This window comes from Mustela nigripes, chromosome 9 (assembly GCF_022355385.1).
Source record: "Mustela nigripes isolate SB6536 chromosome 9, MUSNIG.SB6536, whole genome shotgun sequence".
NCBI classification, from domain to species: Eukaryota; Metazoa; Chordata; class Mammalia; order Carnivora; family Mustelidae; genus Mustela; species Mustela nigripes.
The window spans coordinates 36968279-36991056 of record NC_081565.1 but is presented as its reverse complement, the minus strand read 5'-3'; the positions used below and the strand labels follow the sequence as shown (position 1 = coordinate 36991056).

Sequence of the window (22778 nt, the reverse complement as noted above, 5' to 3'; positions counted from 1 at the left end):
GAGAGAGCACAGAAGGAGTGGGAGAGTGAGAAGCAGACTCCATGCTGAGCAAGAAGCCTGATGTGGGACTGATTCTAGGACTCTAGCATTATGACCTGAGCTGAAGGCAGACGCTTAACTGACTGAGACACCCGGGCACCCCAAAAGATAACTTTTTTTTTTTAAGATTTTATTTATTTGACAGAGAGAGATCACAAGTAGGCAGAGAGGCAAGCAGAGAGAGAGAGGAAGCAGGCTCCCCGCTGAGCAGACAGCCGATGTGGGGCTCGATCCCAGGACCCTGGGATTATAACCTGAGCTGAAGGCAGAGGCTTTAACCCACTAAGCCACCCAGGCGCCCCCAAAAGATAACTTTTAAAAGAAGATTTAAAAATATCTCTGAGAAAAAACCTTTGGAAGGGTATAAAAAAAAAAAAAAAACTTTAAAATTAGTCGCTTCAGTTTGGAAAAAAGAATGGAAGGAATATTTTCATTGTAACTCTTGAATTTTTTTCCCAAAGATTTTTATTTGTTTGTTTGTTTGTTTGTTTGTTTTAGAGAACAAGAACCAGCAGCGGGGAGGAACAGGCAGATTCCATGCTGAGCATGGAGCCCAGCCTGGGCTTGTTCTTGTGCTCCTGAGATCATGATCTGAGTGGTTGAGTCAGATGCTCAATGGAATGAGCTACCCAGGCACCCCTGTGTCTCTTGAATTTTTAAACCCAGGTAAAAAAAAATTTTTTTTAAAGTAATCTCTGCACCTAAAATGGGCTTAAACTCACAACCCTGAGATCAAGAGCCACATTCTCTACTGACTGAGTCAGTCAGGAACCTCCCTTACCTGTTAACAATTTTTACTTAAAGTAAAGCCATTTGTCTCCAGCAGCTTTTCCTACTACCATAGAAATCTATACATTAGCAGCCTGTGAAACTAGCACAAAAGTACCCTGGTCGTGCATTAGGTTCTCCCCATGCTCCACAGCCTGTAGAGAAGGGAGCTATCCTCTCAGAGGACTCACATTTTACAAATGTTGAAGTGGCATGCTTGTCATGGCCATTTGGCTAAATCTGAGTCTATTATATTTGCTAAATAGCAAAATGAATTCTTTCCCTGTACTTAGGCTACTGTGTGTGTGTCTGGGGTAGGTAGTAAGGAAAGAAGAGTTACCTCTAAGAGGAGGTCCACACTATCCACCTGAAGCTCTTGCAGTCCCACTATCTGTATCACGTGCTTGCTATCTTCTCTTGCAAAGAGCCTGCAGATACAAGAACATGGTTGGTATGGCAGACCTGCTATGAGGAACTTTGTTCTTGCCTCCCCAGAAAACATTCCATTATTCTACAATTAGGGAGCAGTTCTGTTATTTGAGTGAGATTGATATGTATCCTCCCGCCCACTCCCACACCTCCTTGACCCCAGCCCCGGGCTTCAGAGATGGTCTTTAACTGCTGTAAACAAGTCAGGATCTTTAACTACAATGAAAAGAATGATCATAGGATTCAGACCTATACCAATCAGTGGAGGGTATATTTATGGCTTCAGTGATTGGCTCAGGACTGGATATGGGATCTCTGCTGGTCCAATCAAAATAAAGTCCTAGTTTCTGGTTGTTAGGTGCCTGGGAGTGAGATGCTGCTGCTCCATCTTTCTGGAAGTGAGAGTATGTGTAGTCCTGGGAGCAGTGCCAGCCATTCTATATCCACCAGAGAGCCAGTTTTGGAAGCTAATATCATAGAAGACAGAGCTGAGCAAAGAAATTGGGTTCTTATAACATTCCTGAGTTCCTAAAATAAACAGGTCCTATGGTCTAATTCTCCTCTAGGCATTCTAGTTATTTGAGCAAAAGACTTCCCTGGGGCGCCTGGGTGGGCCCGGTGGGTTAAAGCCTCTGCCTTCGGCTCAGTTCATGATCCCAGGGTCCTGGGATTGAGCCCCACATTGGGTTCTCTGCTCAGCGGGAAGCCTGCTTCCTCCTCTCTCTGCCTGCCTCTCTGCCTACTTGTGATCTGTCTGTCAAATAAATAAATAAAATCTTAAAAAAAGACTTCCCTAAATAGCTTAAGCCAGTATATATGGGATTCTACTTTATTTCCAACTTAAGGAGTCTTGATACATCTTCCAAAGGAGAAAGGGAGATCTGGTGCTCTAACTGAATTTCTTAGGCCTATATGTAAGATTATAGTCTATCATCATCACTAAATCAGATATATCAAGGAGCACATATTAAATCTATTAAAGACTCTAAGATTATTTTTCTCCCTTAGTAAAATAGTGATTGAGGTTAAGAATGGAATTCCACTTTATAGCCAAAAAAGAAAATGATTTTTCATTTTTTTTTAAATGAAAAAAAAAATTTTTTTTTTTAAGATTTTATTTATTTATTTGACAGAGAGAGATCACAAGTAGGCGGAGAGGCAGGCAGAGAGAGAGGAGGAAGCAGGCTCCCCGCTGAGCAGAGAGCCTGATGCGGGACTCGATCCCAGGACCCTGAGATCATGACCTGAGCTGAAGGCAGCGGCTTAACCCACTGAGCCACCCAATTTTTTTTTTTTTAAAGATTTTATTTATTTATTTGAGAGAGAGACAGTGAGAGAGAGCATGAGCGAGGAGAAGGTCAGAGGGAGAAGCAGACTCCCCATGGAGCTGGGAGCCTGATGCGGGACTCGATCCCAGGACTCCGGGATCATGACCTGAGCCGAAGGCAGTCATCCAACCAACTGAGCCACCCAGGCATCCCGAGCCACCCAATTTTTAAAGATTTATTCATTATTTGAAAGAGAGAGGGATGTGGGGGAAGAAAAGAGAGGGACAAGCAAACTCCCTGCTGAGTGGGGAGTCTGACGCGGGGGTCATTCCCACGACCCTGAGATCATGACCTGAGCAGAAAGCAAGAGTCGGACTAACCAACTGAACTACTCAGGTACCTTTTTTTTCTTAGTTTAGGTTTCACACCAAACTTCCAAATTTTTCCAGAAGGACTGGAGGAAAACAGCTTCACCAATCCCTGTAACCTATCAGAAAACAACTATTGGAACAGTTAGGTTTCTGGAATAAAAGAAGGCTCTAGCTTTCAGAGCCCTCATGTCATTCCTGAACATACTTTTTAGGCCCTACACCATGAGCTCACCCCAGAAAAGTTCCTAATGGACAGCCCAAAATGTACTGATAGATTTTTAAATCTTATAAGTAAGAAATAAATTTCTATCACTTCTTATGCAGGGGTATAAAAACAATTTAACCTCTACTTTTATGAGTTAATTTGGGACTTCATACCTTACATAATTGCAGTTTCAACCTCCCCCAGAAATGTGTCTTAAACCCATCAGTCAGAAATTTTCTGATAAGCACCAATGAGGTAATCTGTCACATGGGCCCTCTCTATCCCCCCTAAAGGGGAATGAGATAATTCACGTAATAAGACCCCCTTCCCTTCCCCACAAAGGAAGGTGATCTTGCCTGGAACCATCTTTTCTTTTCTTTTGCTACTTTCTTGGTCCACGCTCCTTTCCATTTTGTATAATTCCTTGGACATCCCCTGTACTTACTAGATGGAATGATGCCCAATTCATGAATTGTTTAGTAAAACCAATTAGATCTTAAAAAAAAAAAAGTTAATTTGAAGATCATAAGCTTTGGTTTCTAGCTTAAGAGATGGTCTGAGGGAGCACCTGGGTGACTCAGCTGGTTAAGCATCTGCCTTTGGCTAAGGTCATGATCCCAGAGTCCTGGGATCAAGCCTCACATTGGGCTCTCTACTCAGTGGAAGCCTGCTTCTCCCTCTCCCTGCCACTCCCCCTGCTTGTACTCTCTCCCTGTCCAAAAATAATAATAATAATAATAATTTGAAAAAAAGAGTTGCACTGAGCATATATGTTTCTGTTCACCTTTGCCAAATCTTGCTATTACTTTTATGAAATATTATTTATTAAAAAAATAAAAGATAGGGACGCCTGGGTGGCTCAGTTGGTTAAGCAGCTGCCTTCGGCTCAGGTCGTGATCCCAGCATCCTGGGATTGAGTCCCACATTGGGCTCCTTGCTCGGCAGGGAGCCTGCTTCTCCCTCTGCCTCTAGCCTGCCATTCTGTCTGCCTGTGCTTGCGCTCTGTATCTCTCTCTCTAACAAATAAATAAAAATCTTTAAAAAAAAAAAAAAAGATAAAGAGGATAAAGCATAATAACTCTAAATAAAAAGAAAGGGTGCCATCAGTGAAACAGGAGATTTCAGAAGTACCAGTGAGACAGGTAAAAGAGATATTAGCCAACTAACCAGAGATATAAAAACAAAAAGAAAAACCCACAGCTCAAGACACTTACAGAATAAGTGTGGGTCTTCCCTAGTGAGCCCTAAAAAGAAACTTCAAAGCCAGGAATTAGCACATCCCATCCCCTTGGCTACAATTAAAGAATGCAAATATATAGGGCAGTATATCTGAGTAATTCATTAAAGAACTGCACTCAGAAATAGCTGACTAGATATCCTGACTGTCCCTTCACCCAAACTAATGTACAGACACACACACACACACACACACACACACACAGAGCACAACAGCTTTTATTTTCCTGCCAACCGTTCTTTACACAAAGAGGATTTCGATTACCTCCATTTTGACCTCAAACTTCCTAATTGATTAAGTTCTTTCCAGCTTATCTCTTCACTAAAAGACCCTACAGGCATAGCATCCCTATAAGGGGACCCAAATTACCCCCACTATCCCCTCAACCAAGAAGGACTGCCCTGAGCCACCAAGACCCCACCCATGATTGACCCCAAGACAATGATCAACTTGACCTTCACAACCCAGCTGCTTGTACCCACCAACTTTTGTCCTGTATTTTCCTTATATAAACCTAAAAGTTAAAAAAAAGGTGGTGGGGGGGGCGGACTGGGGGCGCTCAGTCGGTTGGATTAAGCAGCTGTCTTTGGCTCAGTTCATAATCTCAGGGTCCTGGGATGGAGCCAGGCACTGCATCAGGCTCCCAGCTCAGCAGAGAATCTGCTTCTCCCTCTCCCTCTGCCCCTCTCCTCATTTGTGCTCTTTCTCTCTTAAATAAATAAAATCTTTAAGAAAACCAAAAACAACAACAAAACCCTAGGAGTAGTATTTTTGGCATGTTGGAGGCAGTCTCTGAAATGTTAGTAGTCAGCTGTCTTCTTGGTGCTGGCCTCACTGAAATAAATTCCTTTCTTGTTTCACCACCACTCAGTTTTCTGCCTTTGGATGTCGTCAGTGGCTGGTGGTTGAAACTGGTCTGTTTGGGAGCCCCAGAGCCAGACACTCTAGCTTCCCAGTGCCAGGCTACATTTTTGACTGGAAAGGGCTCCTAAGTAAGAGTGCTGGGGCTTGGAAGAGCCGCTGTGATTGAGCTAACCTGAGGCTTCAAAACCAACAGAGAGGGTAGAAAAGAAAAGCAACTCCTCTCCAAAGCAAACCCAGAGCGGAACCCTCCCTTATTTGGTAGTTGCCATGTCAGGACTGAACCCTGAACACCTGTACATTCTCTGAACTGTAGCATACCCAAAGGTCCTCTTTTCTTTGAAATAGTCCACAGATGGTGGTCTGCCCAGGCCTAGTTGCTGGATTCTCCAGTTTCCCAACTCAATATCCTAGTGCCCCTCTACCATGGAGGCCTGCCCTAACATGCTCTCCCTACTGAACTCTGCTGCCTATCTATCCCCACTCCCCCATTCCAATGCGTGCCTGAAGCACGTGGAATTTGCACATCCTTTTGAACAGCTCTGTAGGGGCTAGGATACCTTTGCTGGGGGCTAGCTTTTGTAATTGATTTGGCTTCCATAGCCTTCCACTGTGCTTAGCCTTAACTCTCTCCACTTGGTGTGGCTGCTCCCAACAGGTCACAGATCTGGTTAATTCTATTATGATACCCTTTTATCCTTCCACCTCCCCTATTCCATCTCTCCTTCTCCTAGTCAGTTGCTACCTTCACAACTTCACTGCTTCTTGCTCAATTAAAGCCATCTGTTTCAACCTAAACAAACTTTACGCCAGAAAAATACAATAGGGATTAAAGTCAGTTGATGAATCCATTTCTAAATTACTGTGTTATGTTGCAAGGGCAACAGCTTAAGACTTACAAGAGCTAAAAGTCTAATGTGAAGAAGACAGACTTTCTTTTTACTGATTTCAGAAAACTATCATTAAGCTTACCCTAAGATTGTTGAAAGAAAAAAAAAAATAAGAAAGCAGGAAACATTATTTATAGTTCTTCCAGTGTAATAATAGGTCAAAAGAGCAGGAAGGAATTTAAGTACATGTTGATATCCTGACTTCCTGAAATCATGACCTTTTTCATAGACCAAAATAAAAGGGATAGTCTTGTGATAAACATTAGGATATTGATCACTTAAAAAAAAACTAATGGAAGGTTAATTTACATTTTTATTTCTAGGTGAACTGGCAGTTTAAAAAATATTTATCAGATTCAGGAGACTGATTTCACAAAAAGGCACTAATATAACAAGGCCTCACATCAAATCCCATGAGTCAGTGATTCTGTGGGACTCTGGCCTAAAACAATGATCCACAAATATATAGTTTCCCACTCATAATCAGTACCTTTTCCTTCTATTTAAGAGGTCATAAAGTTGTCCACAGTAGATTTCATAGAAGCTGATCCACACGAAGAGGGGCCTTCTCGGCTGAGACACTTCTAGTTGCCTGAAGATGTCTTTGGCAGCCAGGGCATAGAGTCCTGGGTTCTGATGAGTTCCTATCATGGTATAGGTCTTCCCAGCACCTGTCTGTCCATATGCGAAGCAAGTGGCATTGCCTCTAGGGGAAAAAGTCATTTGTATAACATATATACTAAGAAAAATACTATTATACACATAGATTTTTCATGACAAAACTCAGAAACAGAATCCTGTTTATAGCTGATAAAATTCAGCTATAAGCATACAATCCTTTAAGGAGAGGAGGGGTTTACCTTATAAAAACAACGGAAGAAGAAAAAATATTCTCAAAGCAGTACACGAGTTTTTTAATAGGAATTTTTTTAATGGAACTGGTTATACCATAAGATAAGGACCCCATGCCCTACAGAATTCTGGAGAAGATGATTTTTGCCTTAATCCTAAAAGGTAATCTTGATGAAAGAAGTAAAAGAGAATTAAAATAAATACAATAAACAATGGAAGACCATATGATGAACAGGGTGGTACTGACTACTCATAAAAATTAAGCAAGTTTATGGGATGCCTAGGTGGCTCAGTAGATTGAGCCTCTGCCTTTGGCTTGGGTCATGGTCTCAGGGTCCTGGGATCGAGTCTTGCATCGGGGCTGTTTGTTCAGCGGGGAGCCTGCTTCCCCCTCTCTCTCTGCCTGCCTCTCTGCCTACTCGTGATCTCTGTCAAATAAATAAATAAAAATCTTTAAAAAAATTAAGTAAGTTTAGACTGAGGTAAAAATCAGTGTAAGCAAAATATTTGAGGAAGGACTTACAAACGGGTTTTTCAAAGGACCTCAGTTTTCACTTTCATTAATAAATTAATGGTTACTTGATTTTCAAGATCACTTCTAGGCCTGACATCATGTGATTCTAAGTAAGAATCACTATTCTTGTGTGTGGGTGGGTACGTGCATGGGCATGAATGTGAAGAACAGCAGAATGGAATCTGAGGAACTGCAGAATGGTGGACAGAAGAGCTGGGAGACTAACCTGCCAATCACGTGTTTTCAGAGAAGCTACAGGCCAGGAGCTACAGGCCAAGATTATCTGAGTACCAGAGGCCCAACTATGAAGCACAGAGTAGAAAGTGACCATAATGTCAACTAGTAAGCAGCTATCGCAGACTCCAAAACAGGAATCACATGGGTTAATGATAAAAGTAGCTACTTGCGGGGCACCTGGGTGGCTCAGTGGGTTAAGGCCTCTGCCTTTGGCTCAGGTCATGATCTCAAGATCCTGGGATTGAGCCCCACACTGGGCTCTCCGCTCAGTGGGGAGCCTGCTTCTCCCTCTCCCTGCTTCTCTGCCTACTTGTGATCTCTGTCTGTGAAATAAATAAAATCTTAAAAAAAAAAACGTGGCTACTTGCACCAAGAAGAAAAGTCTATGTACAGACACAGAAGTGGGGGATACTGGAGGTGGGCAGAGAGATGAACATGAAGAAAGGAGCCTGAAGCCAGAAAGAAATCAAGGAATGAGTAAGAGGACAAGAGCAAAGGAACCATCGAAGTGTGAGAAGAAAGAGATAGTAGCTAACTATATCTGAGCTGCTTAAGCAGAGACCAGTTACTTATTGTCTTTTGAATCTAGGCTCCTGGCTGTGTAGGTGCTTGAACACAGGGGCAGAGGCACAATGAGTAAAAGGATTAAAGGAGGAAAACGTGAACATACTAAAGATGTAGCAGAATGAGACCAAAGAATAATATCAACCTTATCTTCTGAACTTTTTTTTTTTTTTTAAAGAGAGAGAAAGACAAAAGAAAATGCGAGTAGGGTAGGGGGAGAGGGAAAATGAGAATCCCAAAAAGGCTCCACACCCAGTGCAGAGCCCAACACGGGACTTGATCTCACAACTGAGATATCGTAACCTGAGCAGAAATCAAGAGTCAGAAGTTTAACCAACTGAGCCGACCCAGGTCCCCCATCTTCCGAACATTTTAGTGATGAGCTTTTTGAAAAACAACAAATATGGGTATGAAAAATCTCTTATTACCCTTTGTAGAATGGATGCATTTAACTTGTACCTCTTTTTTTAAAGATTTATCTATTTATTTGAGAGAGAGAAAGCGAGCACACAGGCATGTGTGCATAAGCAGGGTGGGGAGGGGGAGGCGGAAAGCAGAGGGGAAGGGAGAGGAAGAGAATCTCAAGCAGACTCCCATGGGGAGCTCAATCTCACCACCCTGAGACATGATCTGAGGCAAAATCAAGAGTCCAAAGCTCAAGTGACTGAACCACCCAGGTGCCCCTGCACATTTTATTTTACTTTATTTTTTAAAAGGTTTTATTTATTTATCTGACAGAGATCACAAGTAGGCAAAGAGGCAGGCAGAGAGAGAGGGTAGCAGGCTCCGCGCTAAGCAAAGAGCCTGATGCGGGGCTCGATCCCAGGACCCTGGGATCATGACCTGAGCCAAAGGCAGAGACTTTAACCCACTGAGCCACCCAGGCACCCCTACCTTTTATTCTTCAACTGGTACTGTTTTAACATTCAAATTCTAACTTTAGAAACTTGCTCTCTTAAAAAGTACTCCCTAGATTTGGCACAAAAGAAATTGAACCTGAAAGGTATTTCATTTTTTCAGCCTGCTCAGAATAAAAGAGAGTTTTAGTGATGTCTATAAAACAACAATAAAAAGGAAACAAAAAAATTAGTCAAATGGTTATCTGAATAGCCAATGAGCATATGAAAAGATTCTCAATATCATTAGGCATTTGGGAAATTAAAATTCAAACCACAATGCGATCAAGTTACATTCTCACTAGAGTGACTAAAATAAAGAAGACTGACAACACCAAATATGGTAAGGATGTAGAAATGCCACTCACAGGCTGCCCCTGCCTGCCACACTCTTGTCCATGCTCTCTCTCTCAAATAAATAAATAAATCTCAAAAAAAAAAAAGAAAAAAGAAAAAAAGAAAAGAAAAGAAAAGAAAGAAAGAAAGAAATGCAATTCACATAAATTGCTGTTGGGAATAGAAAATGGGTGTATGGAAAACTGTTTTACACTTTCTTTTTTTTTTTTTTTTAATTTATTTGACAGAGATCATAAGTAGGCAGAAAGGCAGGCAGAGAGAGACGGAGGAAGCAGGCTCCCTGCTGAGCAGAGAGCCTGATGCGGGGCTTGATCCCAGGACTCTGGGATCATGACCTGAGCCAAAGGCAGAAGCTTTAACCCCCTGAGCCATCCAGGTACCCCTGTTTTACACTTTCTTATAAACACACACCTATCCTATGACCCCAGAGATTCCCTTTCCAGGTTTCACTCAAGATAAATGAAAACATATCCAAGAAAAAGACTTGTACAAGAATGTTCATACAGCTTTATTCACAATAATCCCAACTGGAAATAACTCAAATGTCCATCAACAGGAAATTAGATAAGTTGTGGTATATTCATAGAAGGGAGTATTACTCAGCAATAAAAACTATGGATACATGCAACACGTACTAATATCAAAAAACATTATGATAAGCCAAGCATAAAAGAACCTATATAGGAATGATTCTATTTCTGTAACGTTCTAGAACAGGCAAAACTAATCTATAGTGATGGAAAGCAGGTCAGTGATTCTATAAAACCTGAGGGTGAAAGTAGAGGCTTACTAAAAGGGGACGTGAGAGAACTCTCTGGGATGATGGGAATGGTCTATTATCTTGTTCGAGGTATTGATTACTTGGATATATACAACTATCAAAACTCATCAAAACTGAATACTTCTTAAGATCTGTGCATCTAATTTTATGTGAATTATACCTCAATATTTTTAAAGTTATAAAAATTATTTTTAAAAAGTCAAACTACTCTGGAATCAGTGATACTAGTAGGCTGTTTGGCATTTTCTATCTATATCTGCCTATATTTTGAATAAACAACAGAGGTCCCTATTACCTTTTTGGTCCCATTTTATGTTTATTGTGAATAATTATTTCAAAATTTTAAAAATACATGTATAAAAAAATAGATGATAGTCACTTACCTATCCCATGCCAATGAAAAAGGCAACTGAACTATCAGCAGAATACATGATTCCTATTATCAAAAGTTCAAACTAAACCACTTATACCTTTTTATTCTGAGGGCTTTGATGAAATTATATTGTTGACAACTTATATTTTTGCTGAAAATTTCTGAATGCTCAGTAAATCCTATAGAGATAATGCACTCCTTAGAAGAGTCTAAATTCATCAGATTAAAACACAAATTCATGTCTAATTCAAAAACTGAAAAACATAAATGATACTTGTAGAGAAATTTGTTATGGAAAATAGTATGAAGCAAGAGAAGCAAATAATGACTATCATACCCATTGAAAATATGCTGAATGAGTGGGTGAGTAGTCTTCATGTATACATCCCGATTGGTGCATGCTTCACCAAAGACTTCATCAAAATAAAAAACATGCTGAAAAAGAAATGTGATTTTTATCGAAAGAGACATTTTCTGGATTTTCTACACCACTATTCTAGTTAATGCATAATAAAGGTGCAAGTATGTTTTTTAACTAATTAAGTAACTAACTAGGACAAACAAGAGATAAATAAGCAATAACTGTCAAATGACAGGGCCGCCTTCTACTTGAGGATATCTGTAGACATGTTCTTACAATATAAAAACTAAAGCACACAATTTTTGTTTTGTAAACTGATAAATACGAGAGTGAGCCAATCCTCCTTAGGTCCAGGAGAAATGAATTCTGTAGGGATTATCCTCATAGCCCAGCTAGGGCCAGCATATTTGAAATTTGGGGGAATTCCAGAGGAAGACTTCCATTTCATAGGTTACATAGCTGAGCTTTTCTTTCCTTTTTAAGAGATTTTATTTATTTGACAGACAGAGAGAGCATGAGGTGGAGGGGGTAGAAGGTAGAGGAAGAAGCAGACTCCCCACTGAGCAGGGAGCCCAACATGGGGCTCAATCCCAGGAGCCTGGAGATCATGACCTGAGCCGAACACAAATGCTTACTAAACCAACTGAACCACCCATGCACCCCCATAGCTGAGCTTTTAATTCCATGAACATTTATTGCTCAGTTGGTAATGTGTATAAGTGCAGGAGGCACTTCAAAGGGCCCAAAGATACTTCTACCCCACCCCACCACCTAAAGATATGAATCCAGACAAGTATACAAATGATTCTAAGCTAGAAGAAAATTGAGCAATAAAGTACATGTGGAATTCAAGGGAAAAACATATTCCTTCTGATTGGAAAAGACATTATGAAAAAGACTGCACATAGAAAGAGCCGTAGAGGAAAATGAGGAATTTAAGAGTTAGAGATGGAGGCAGGGAAGATATTCCAGCCACAAGGAAAACGTGAGCAACAGTCAAATCAGGGAAGCACAAGGAACATTTAGGGAAGAGAAGATTGAGTGTGGTTGAAACATAGGATCTTGGTAGGTAGAAAGGTGAAACAGAAGGCTAGAATAATGAGTTAGGACTATGCTGCATGGGTATTGGGATACTAGCCTTAAGGATGGAATGTTCATATTTAATTTAGCAAATAGTGGGAAGACAATAAAAAAACTTTGCAAAGGAAAGGGATGATCTGAGCCATTTTACTGGAAGATTAATCTGGCTTCACAATGTGAATGGACTAAGAAAAGGGACACTGGTAATCCAGTGGTGAGTTAAGAAGGTCTAAATTCCATGATGACAATGAAAATATAGAGGAGATGGAGGCATGAAAAATTTGGCAACTGCCTGCATATGATTCAATGGGGAGAGAAAGTAGTCCAAGGTGATCCCCAAATGAAAAATCATGATAACCTGGAAAAAGATAGAAGACCCTATTAAACTGGGTCTGGAAGGCATTAATTCAGCAGACATAATCATTTGCATAACTTAGAGGCTACTGGCAGCCAACTATGTCTGAGTAAAAATCCTAATTTCAAGCCTGACTGTAGCATAAAAATGCAGTCCATATACAATGAACGAGACATGAGATCTTTTCTGCTACCTTTTGGGCCTGCTCTAAATACCCAGATAAGAGACAATCCAGCAAAGTGAATTTGGGCCAATTTATTGCATGGGTCATTCTACCCAGGTTTGATTCTATTTTGTGTACCATTACATTAGAAATTTGTTAGGTCACCTTAGCAGAAACTGGGGCCACAAAGTTTAATTTATGAGTTAGAAAATATCACCAAAAGCTAGAAAATAATCAAATGTGCAGCACAATAAACAGACTGTGAGCTTTTAGGGGTATGTAATATGTGATAGGATTTTAAGAATAAAATGTTTTTAACTGTTGAATCTGGGTTGTAGGTACATAGGGGTTCATTGTATTTTTGAATAAAGTTGAAAATGGCAATAATTAAAGGTAAAATATATTTTTAAATATATATTTTGGCATTTCTCAGGAAAATAAGAAAAAAATGAACACAAGTAAATGTGGGAATTCATTAAATTTTAAAAAATTTTCTTTTACTTCATTGAGTATATGGCTATTCTTTCTTTTTCTATGAGTACTTATGAATAACTTTACCTCTTGAGTAAAAACCTTAGAAAACGCTTACTGATTAAAGGCATTAGTGTCTTTCCTTCCAATAGATTTATGTACTGATTTTCCCAATGCTTCTGTAAATATCCTTAATAAAAGATATGTGAACATACAAGATTATAATTAACATATATTACATAAATATAATAAATGCTAGCACAAGATATCTATCTCAATATTATACACATATATATACACATTCCATAGTCCTTTGCATTGCATATATTTCATTTGATTGTACTTTATCAATTAGGTTGTGTTAATACACTTTATTAATTAGTATTAATACACTTTATTATTAGCCTTGTAATGATCAGAGTTTCACAATTTATTTTTTAAATAAGTTTTTTCAGATTATAAAAGTAACCTGTATTTATAGAATAGCTCTGGAAAGATAGACTTAGATCAGGTAATAGTGGTTGCCTTCAAGGAGGAAATACAATTAGCAGGACACTTCACTGCATATACTTTTTAAAAAAATTTTTTTAAAAAGATTTTATTTATTTATTTGACAGAGAGAGAGAGAGTACAAGCAGGAGGAATGGCAGACAGAGGGAGAGGGAGAAGCAGGTTCCTTGCTGAGGCTGAGCAGCGAGCCCAATATGGGCTCTGGGACCATGACCTGAGCCAAAGGCAGATACTTAACCTACTGAGCCACCCAGGCACCCCTCTGCATACCATTTTGTATGTTTTGATTTTAAATAGGTGAATCCATCTTACTCAAAAGTTTTAACTTTTTAAAAAAAATTTTATTTACTTATTTGACAGACAGAGATCACAAATAGGCAGAGAAGCAGGCAGAGAGAGAGAGAGAGAGAGAAGAGGAAGCAGGCTCTCCGCCGAGCAGAGAGCCTGATGTGGGGCTCGATCCCAGAACACTGGGATAATGACCTGAGCCGAAGGCAGAAGCTTTAACCTACTGAGCCACCCAGGTGCTCCAGTTTTTACTTTTTATATAAAAGTAACATGCTGATTACAGAAAAATTTAAAAACATGGAAAACAACAGAGAAGAAAATAAAATTATTTATAAATCTTACTACCCAGAGATAGCCACTATTGACTTTTTGATATATTTTAGAACTATCTTTTTTCTATATATATTTCTTTAAAAAAATTTTTAAATTTACAGATAATGTATTATTAGCCCCTCTCTATATATTTCTTTATTTAAGAAGCTGGAATGGGAGCCCCTGGGTGGCTCAGTTGTTAAGCGGCTGCCCTCAGCTCAGATCATGATTCCAGGGTCCTGGGATCGAATTGGGGTGACTGCTCAGTGGGAAGCGTGTTTCTTCCTCTCCCACTCCCCCTGTTTGTGTTCCTTCTCTCTGTGTTTCTCTGTCAAATAAATAAATAAAATCTTTAACAACAACAACAAAAAAAGCTGGAATAAAATATACACAAATTTGTTTCCTTGTCTTTTCACAAATTGACACAAAATTTAATGGTAAGTAGGAAAGCACACTGCATGTATATGATCATATACACACTAAGTAACAAAAGAAGATTTGAAAGGATAGAATATTTAATTAAATGGATATATAAAACTAGAGTTGTAATTCTTGAATAAGTTTAAAAATTAAAGCCCAAAGAATCTAGGACCAATATTTATTTTCTAGGTTTGCTATGAACCTCCTTTTTCTTTCTACTTAAGAAAAAGGGGTAAAAGTCCTCTCAGCACTTGTATTATGGCATTGATAGGTAAGGACTCTGAGAGCAAAGGTCCAAAGTTCAAACTGCAGAGAAAGTGCTATGAAAACTATGGGTGTTCAATATGTATTGACCAATGGGAATGACAAAGAAGTAAGGTTATTACGTTTTGGGATAATGGAAAAATACAAAAGATAAGACAATGCTTCCTTGAGGGAATTACTGTGACAGAAGCATCATTAAGGACTTCTTGGATAGATGGTGACTGGACAGGGCTATTACTATGGTTATAAGTAGACATGGAACTAGATAACATCATAACTAATTGGCATTTAGACCATCTTCAAAATAAATACCTCCCACCTAGACCTAATAGACTGTGCATTGATCAGCAGTCAATAAGACTGTTAAATTGATTGGGTTGTTTATACAGTGACCTAGTAATTTAGTGCTCACAGAAAGACTCAGTGGATTACTTTGAATGTTGCTGTGAAACCCAATTTTGATAACCAAGAAAAAGTTGAACAATGCATGTGTAAAAGAGGGGGAAAGTGCTAATAATTTGACTTCAATGTTAACATATTTATTCCAGGAGATTAAAATCTCAGCTAACTAAGGTGAAATGCTAGCACAACACATTACTCACCACTTTTTTTCTCTCTACCAGTCACTGGGTTTTGAGGCAAGAGAACAGAGAGAGAATAGTATGTATGAATATAATATGTTTAGGGAGGCAGATTCAGATTAAGACCTGAATTCCCAAATCTTAACATCTGGTGGGTAATCCTCTGTTTTAGATTATTTACAACTGCTTCATAATTATAAGAGTATCTAAATTAGGGGCACCTGGGTGGCTCAGTGGGTTAAAGCCTCTGCCTTCGGCTCAGGTCATGATCTCAGGGTCCTGGGATCGAGCCCCGCGTCGGGCTCTCTGCTCAGCAGGGAGCCTGCTTCCCCCACTCTCTCTTTCTGTCTGCCTCTCTGCCTACTTCTGATCTGTCAAATAAATGAATAAAATCTTTAAAAAAAAAAGAGTATCTAAATTATGGTAGCTTCCATCTATGGGCCTGCTTCTTCCATAGGATACTGAAAAGTTATTGCAAGGATATCTTTTTGCTTGAAATAAGTTCCTTTCAATACGAAACTCTTTCTCCTCGGAGATTTTGGATCTTTCTGCAGGTAATTAACATCTTCTTATGTGTCTAAGTTACTAGTGTTTTATTTAAATACTTATATGTTCGATGTAAAAGTGAAATCATATCCCTGAATTATACTTACGCACTATATCTACCCTATACAAAGTAGCCTGTTCAAGAGCTAAATTTCCACCAAGTTATATCTAAGCCCAAAGAAAGCTGAGAATCAAAATAAGCAGGTGAGTGGCAATCTGGAACTTTGTTGCTTGAAAACATATCCTCCATCATTAACTCCAGACATACACACAGAAGAAAAAGTTCACACTGTGAGAGACAGGCAAGAATTGAGACTGACTGTGGGATCACTTCATAATCATTCTGGGGCATACACTCAGTGATTTGTCCTACCTACCGCCAATTCACTACATTCTTTTTATCCTTTCAGTCCCCACTTTTGCCAAGAGGTATAATTTCACCCATGTAAAATGTATTAAGTGAATGTATGATGCAATTCTATTGTCTTAGAGTGCAGAAATTATGTTATTGTTTCCCCCACTGCACTGTATATTTTTTTTAAATGAAGGCCCAGGGTATTAATGATTTATATCAGGAATGAATGCCAACACCCAAAGCAGAAACTGGATTTTAGAACTTGTATGCTTTCATTTAAATAAAAGCAGAAAGTTGACACACTTGATAATATTAGTTCCAAACAAAAAGGAAAGCATTATACCTGCAGAATATATTGTGTAAGGTCAACTGCTTCTTTCTTCTCATGAACAAGTAGAGTTTCTTTGTCTTCTACGGTAATAATATTAATTTCTCCACGACGTACCTCCCTCATGCCCAGAGGGCGTTTTCGAACACAAACTCTGATTTTCTCCATCTCAGTCCAAGGATTCTCTTTCTCTGAGGTGTTCTGTCTAATACATATTTATAAATGGGCTTTAATTTTTAGTAATAGGATAAGGCTACTTAAGAGGTCAAAGTATCACCACATTTTATTATTTTATATATACATTACACTTAATATATATACACGTTACACATATTATTTATAAAACTTTCTCAGTATCAACACTTTAATATGTAACTTTATACATATTAGCTATATAGAGAATTCTTAACTAAATCTTCCTGATTACTTCTGTCTCTACCCCTAATCCGTCCATCCTTTGTCCTGCCAACAACAAAGGAAAAAAAAAAAACAAACCCAAACTTGCTCTAGCTCTAAGGTTTTTGTGTTTGGCTTCCAGATGTGGTCTTGCAAAAATTTCTAATGGTGGATATTTTTCTATATGTCCCCTCAGATCAGGCTGGTTAATCCTCAAAATCAGACACAGTATGTCGTGACCACCCCTCCTCTCAATCCAATTATTCCTACACATTTACTACTTTCTTTTTAAAAAAAGATTCCATTTATTTATTTATTAGAGAGAGAGAAAGCATGAGTAGGAAGGAGAGGGAAAAACAGACACCCCACTGAGCTGGGAGCCCGATGCGGGTCTCGATCCAGGTCCCTGGGATCATGACGCGAGCTGAAGGCAAACGTTTAAATAACTGAGCCACCCAGGCACCCCCATTTACTGTTTTCTTGACCATTCACTCTAATTTCTTTTTTTATCCTACCTGGGTTTACTAAATACCTTGAATTAGGTAGTAGGTTTCAATGTACTTCTCCTTTGTTCCTCCTAAGTATATTCTGCCCCTCCCTTTGTCTTGCTTTTTTACTTCCTTTTTGTCTACCTGATATGTTTGTTAGAACACAATCCTGTATTTCTTATTCCCAGGACAACTTTATGACTGGTGCTCCCTACCACTATCACCCTTCTACTCAGATGAATTTCTTCTCCGGCTCTGACTTCAGTGAACTTATCAAACTTTTTTTTTTTTTTTAAGATTTTATTTCTTTATTTGACAGAGAGAGAGATCACAAGTAGGCAGAGAGACAGGCAGAGAGAGAGGGGAAGCAGGCTCCCTGCTCAGCAGAGAGCCCAATGTGGTACTTGATCCCAGGACCCTGAGATCATGACAAGAGCCAAAGGCAGAGGCTTAACCCACTGAGCCACCCAGGCACCCTGAACTTATCAACCTTAACAGCTAGAATATTTAATGAAATATTCCTTGAGGTAGGGATACCAAATTCATCAGGTTTATTTACTGAACCTAAAGAGGATATATATGCATATCTCTAACTGGCCATTTACCTATATAGAAATTCCACTTAACCTGAGTAACATAGGATTCTTGAAAATAGTTTACCAGGAATAATGCCTTTGATCCATATACAAAGAATGTCTTAGGCAAGACAAATTATTCCCTTCCTTTAAGCTTTAGAATTTGATTAATAGCCCCTAAAAAGCCTTTGTAATAGATTTTACACAGGATATTTCACTATATAATTGCTTCATATCAATTTTAATCTTGAGCCCTCCAACTGGCCGGAAAATTACTTTTTGCCAGGATTTAAATTAGTAAAAAGGAGCAAACACAATTCTAATATAGTTCTATATATAGTACAAATAGTACTAATATAGACCATAAAGGACTACTTCAAGCTTTTAAAGCATGTTCTTTTTTTTAAGAGGGGCAGCGGGAGAAGGAGAGAGAGAAATCTTAAGCAGGCTCCATGCCCAGTGCCGAGCCCAACACAGGACTTAATCTTACAACCCTGATCAAAAGGCGGACACAACTGACTGAGCCACCAGGTGCCCCACCATGTTTTGTTTTGTTTTTTAACCAACATACAGTAGACTTTTAGAAATGTACCATTTTGAGATTAAGTGTGGCAAAATCCTGACAATCATTAAAAGTGGATGAGGGGCATATAGGGGATTCATTGTTTTATTATCCCTTCTTCTGCATCTGTTCAATTTTTTAAAATAAGATAAAATTTTAATGCATTCTTTTAAAGGGCCTGTGTCTAAATCTCTAGTTATTGGGGATTATTAGTAACCTAATCATATAAAGCTAATCAATGATGACAGAAAAAAGTTTTTTCAGAAGTGACTAGGGACTTGAGGATGGGTCATGTGGTCAAAAGGACTGTAGTTTTCCAGGTCAAGGGGCAAAAAAAGAATGAATGTTCTTCTGCTAAAAGGCTCTAGTTTTTTTGGTTGTTTGTTTTTAAGATTTTATTCATTTATTTATGAGAGAGGGGGAGAATGAACGAGTGGGGGTGGGCAGAGGGACAAGTAGACTCCCTGCTGAGTGAGGAGCCTGACATGGGGCTCAATCCTAGGACCCTGAGATCATGACCTGAGCCCAAGTCAGATGCTTAACTGACTGAGCCACTCCTAGAAGGCTATGGTATTAATGCCCTGTATTCCTTAGAAGAAATAAGCTGTATCTTTCTGACATGAAGAGGTAAGACAGGAGTTAGGCCTATTTAAGATCTCTAAATGTATTAGGCATTTATTAAAATTCTGAATTAGGGGTGCCTGGGTGGTTCAGTTGGTTGTGGATGTGCCACAGGCTCAGGTCATGATCTCAGGGTCCTGGGATCAAGCCCCAGGACACAGGACACACGACACACAGGCTCCCTGCTCAGCAGGGAGCCTGCTTCTCCCTCCCCTGCCACTCCCCCTGCTTTTGTTCTCTCATTCTCTATCAAATAAATGAATTAATTAAATTAAATCTTTTTTTTTTAAAGATTTTATTTATTTATTTGTCAGAGAGAGAGCGAGAGCGAGCACAGGCAGACAGAGTGGCAGGCAGAGTCAGAGGGAGAGGCAGGCTCCCTGCAGAGCAAGGAGCCCGATGTAGGACTCGATCCCAGGACGCTGGGATCATGACCTGAGCTGAAGGCAGCTTCTTAACCAACTGAGCCACTCAGGGGTCCCTAAATTAAATCTTTTAAAAAAATTCTGAGACCAGTAATTTAGTTTGACCTTACTTGATTTGAGGCATCCAAAGAGAATGCGCTTTGGACAAGATGACATCCTAACAGCAAGACTTAAGTTGGTGAGGGAGTTTCTCAGGGTTCTAAAATCCTGACAGCTACTTAGAAACATTTAGGTGAGAAGATAATATCAGGGTTATTGGGGGAAACGTCCTTTTTAAATCTCTATTTCCTTACTGTAATAAAGAGTGGGAAGAGAGATAAAATAATGACATAATGAGAAAGCTCAGTAAAATAGCTTTCACTCTGGGTTTGTCATCTATAAACCTCTTATAAGAGAACTTATCTCACCATATGGTTGTTTGTCTTCCCACTCACTCCCCCTAAGAGTCTAAGAGCCTCCACATATCCTAATTATCTTTACATCCAGAATCAGACCTAGAAGAGGTAGTACTTAAAATGTGCCAAATAAATGAGGAAGCAATATTTAAACTAAAATATTCACTCTGTACAAATAAATAGGACAAAGTGGTATATTTATAAATAATTCCAATTTAGATTTTTGTATTGTTCATTAAAAGACAAATATTCAAGAAAATATTTGTTCTTTTAGCAGAGCTAACCAATGGACAGCAACAATCCTGGCTTTGATAGTCATGGAAAAATCTAGTTCTCTAACGATAAAAAGAAAGGAGGACCTAAATGCTTTGGGCTCTGCAAAAGAAATAAAGTTTTCAGAAATACTATAAAATGCACTAAGTATTTCAAATTACTAAAAGTACTTTTGCCTGTAAAATTGGGTCTTTCATTTTTTGGGGGGAATAAAAGAACTGGTTGGTTTTGAAATCTTCTGAAACCTTAGCCAATATAGGGCCAGATATAAATATACACCTTGTTTTAAGGTATGAATAATAGCCTTAAAAAAAACTGTGGCTTAAGAATGTATTTTGTTGGGGCACCTGGGTGGCTCAGTGGGTTAAAACCTCTGCCTTCAACTCAGGTCATGATCCTTGGGTACTGGGATAGAGCCCTGCATCTGGCTCTCTGCTCAGCAGGGAACCTGCTTCCCTTCCTCTCTCTCTGCCTGCATCTCTGCCTACTTGTGATCTCTGTCTGTCAAATAAGTAAGTAAAATCTTTAAAAAAAAAAAATGTATTTTGTTTCAGGGCGCCTGGGTGGCTCAGTAGTTAAGCATCTGCCTTCAGCTAGGGTTGTGGTCCTGAAGTCCTGGGATCAAGCCCTGTGTCGGACTCCTTGCTCACCAGGAAGACTGCTTCTCCTGCTCCCACTCCCCCTGCTTGTGTTCCCTCTCTTGCTGTGTCTCCTGTGTCAAATAAATAAAATCTTTAAAAAAAATGTATTTTGTTTCTCTATAACTCACCATGTATAACTTTTAAAATAACCAAACAACAAATATATGCTATTTTTAAAAAAACATGTTTTCTATTATACCAGTGCTGGTATTAGGGATTATTCAATATTTCAGCTCTTAGGGACCTTATTTCAACATTTAACTTAAAGCACTGGTGAAAATAACTTATTGTCACCCTGACTCTCCAAGTCTAAACTATATCAAAAGTGTCTTACTCTTTTGCAATCACCAAAATCATATGTTCTTGCAGGGCTGGAACTGAAGAAAGCACTCAAAATCAGGACCGTATTTCAATGTGTGCAGGTAAGCTAATTGCATGAAAGACCTACTCAATTCAGCTACATGCTCTTTGTTTTTAACTAAGCTTTATGTCTCCTGGTTGGCTGAAGTGAATTTGATAGCCTTAAAAAAATCCTGTGGAACACACACACACACACACACACACACACATTTTTCCTATTGCAGAAGGCTAGTTACTATTTTACCTTCAAGGATGCATTAGATGTATCATGTTACACTATAATAAATAATAGAAATAGTTCTGCTAGTGGAATAATAGCAGATCCCGGCAAGTAGCAGCTGTTTGACATACATGAACAATATCATCTTTCTCCCATCTGGAAAGTCCCAATTCCTCACAAACCTTCCCCCATCAAGGTACTTCTATTTGTTGCAGAAACTGTTCACTCTAATTTTCTGTAAATAAGGAGTAGCTGCTCTCAGTCATGGAGCAAGGCAAGGCAAGTCTTGCCCTTGACTGATGCTACCCTCTCCCCCACACACCCCCCCAAAAAGATAAAAATAATTACCTGATACAAGAATGAGGGATTCCATAGTTATACCCTGAAACATGAGAGACTCTTTGAATAATGGGACCATCACAATCCCCCAGGAGTGGAGAATAGTGATTTGATGAAAAGAGTGAAGTGTTAGTTTCTGTTTGCACATAGGAACCAGCAGCTGCAGCACTCAGAATTCTTGTTTTTGTATGGTAGTGGGAATCATCTGGCAGCATGTGCTCCAGCACTTTTAGGTAACTAGACTTCTGTTCATTTGCAGAAAAATCTGATAAACTGTGCCTTTCAAACCCACTGTTGCTGGTAGTTCTGTCTTTGTTGTCAGCAGGGGAATCAAAATGCAGTTGTCTGCGAGGGCCAGATCTGGATTCCCGAGGCTTACTACACAAGCTGTCTGTCTGAAGAGGATGCTCGGGGCTATTGACTGCTTTATCTTCTTCCTGCATAATTTTAATGATTTTGATAAGTTGGAAGAGACGTTTGCGGTCATTCATGTCACGGACTCCCAATTTGGAGTAGTCCTTCATTGTAACCTTGGCTAATTCATCTATTTTTTGAAGGCCAAGGGCAGTAAAATGAGGATAATACTGTGCAAGTTCAGCTTCACAAAGACATTCATACAACCAGGACGTCATTTTTGTGAATGAGTTTCTATAAATTCTGAAAAGGAAAAAAAAAGCCATTTATTTGAAATATAGTATATATAATTAATCCTTTAAAAAATGAAAATCACAAAACAAACATGCAGAAAAATCCATTCTAGCATACCAAGTTTTCAATTATATTTTTCTTCTGAAATAATTAAACAGC

General features: G+C 39.1%; 1 protein-coding gene across 3 annotated transcripts in view; it reads right to left on the bottom strand.

Moving 5' to 3' along the window:
* The window catches only part of KIF24 (kinesin family member 24), a 90879-nt gene that overhangs the window by 44114 nt on the left and 23987 nt on the right, over positions 1 to 22778 (bottom strand). For all 3 annotated transcript variants that reach the window (XM_059411476.1, XM_059411474.1, XM_059411475.1), the window contains exons 2-6: positions 21981 to 22628; positions 16692 to 16881; positions 10980 to 11077; positions 6559 to 6774; positions 1148 to 1235 (exon numbers count right to left, since the gene is read on the bottom strand). In XM_059411476.1, coding sequence (XP_059267459.1) covers positions 1148 to 1235; positions 6559 to 6774; positions 10980 to 11077; positions 16692 to 16881; positions 21981 to 22603 — 1215 coding nt within the window. In that variant the 5' untranslated portion in view covers positions 22604 to 22628. The remainder of the gene's footprint in view (positions 1 to 1147; positions 1236 to 6558; positions 6775 to 10979; positions 11078 to 16691; positions 16882 to 21980; positions 22629 to 22778) is intronic.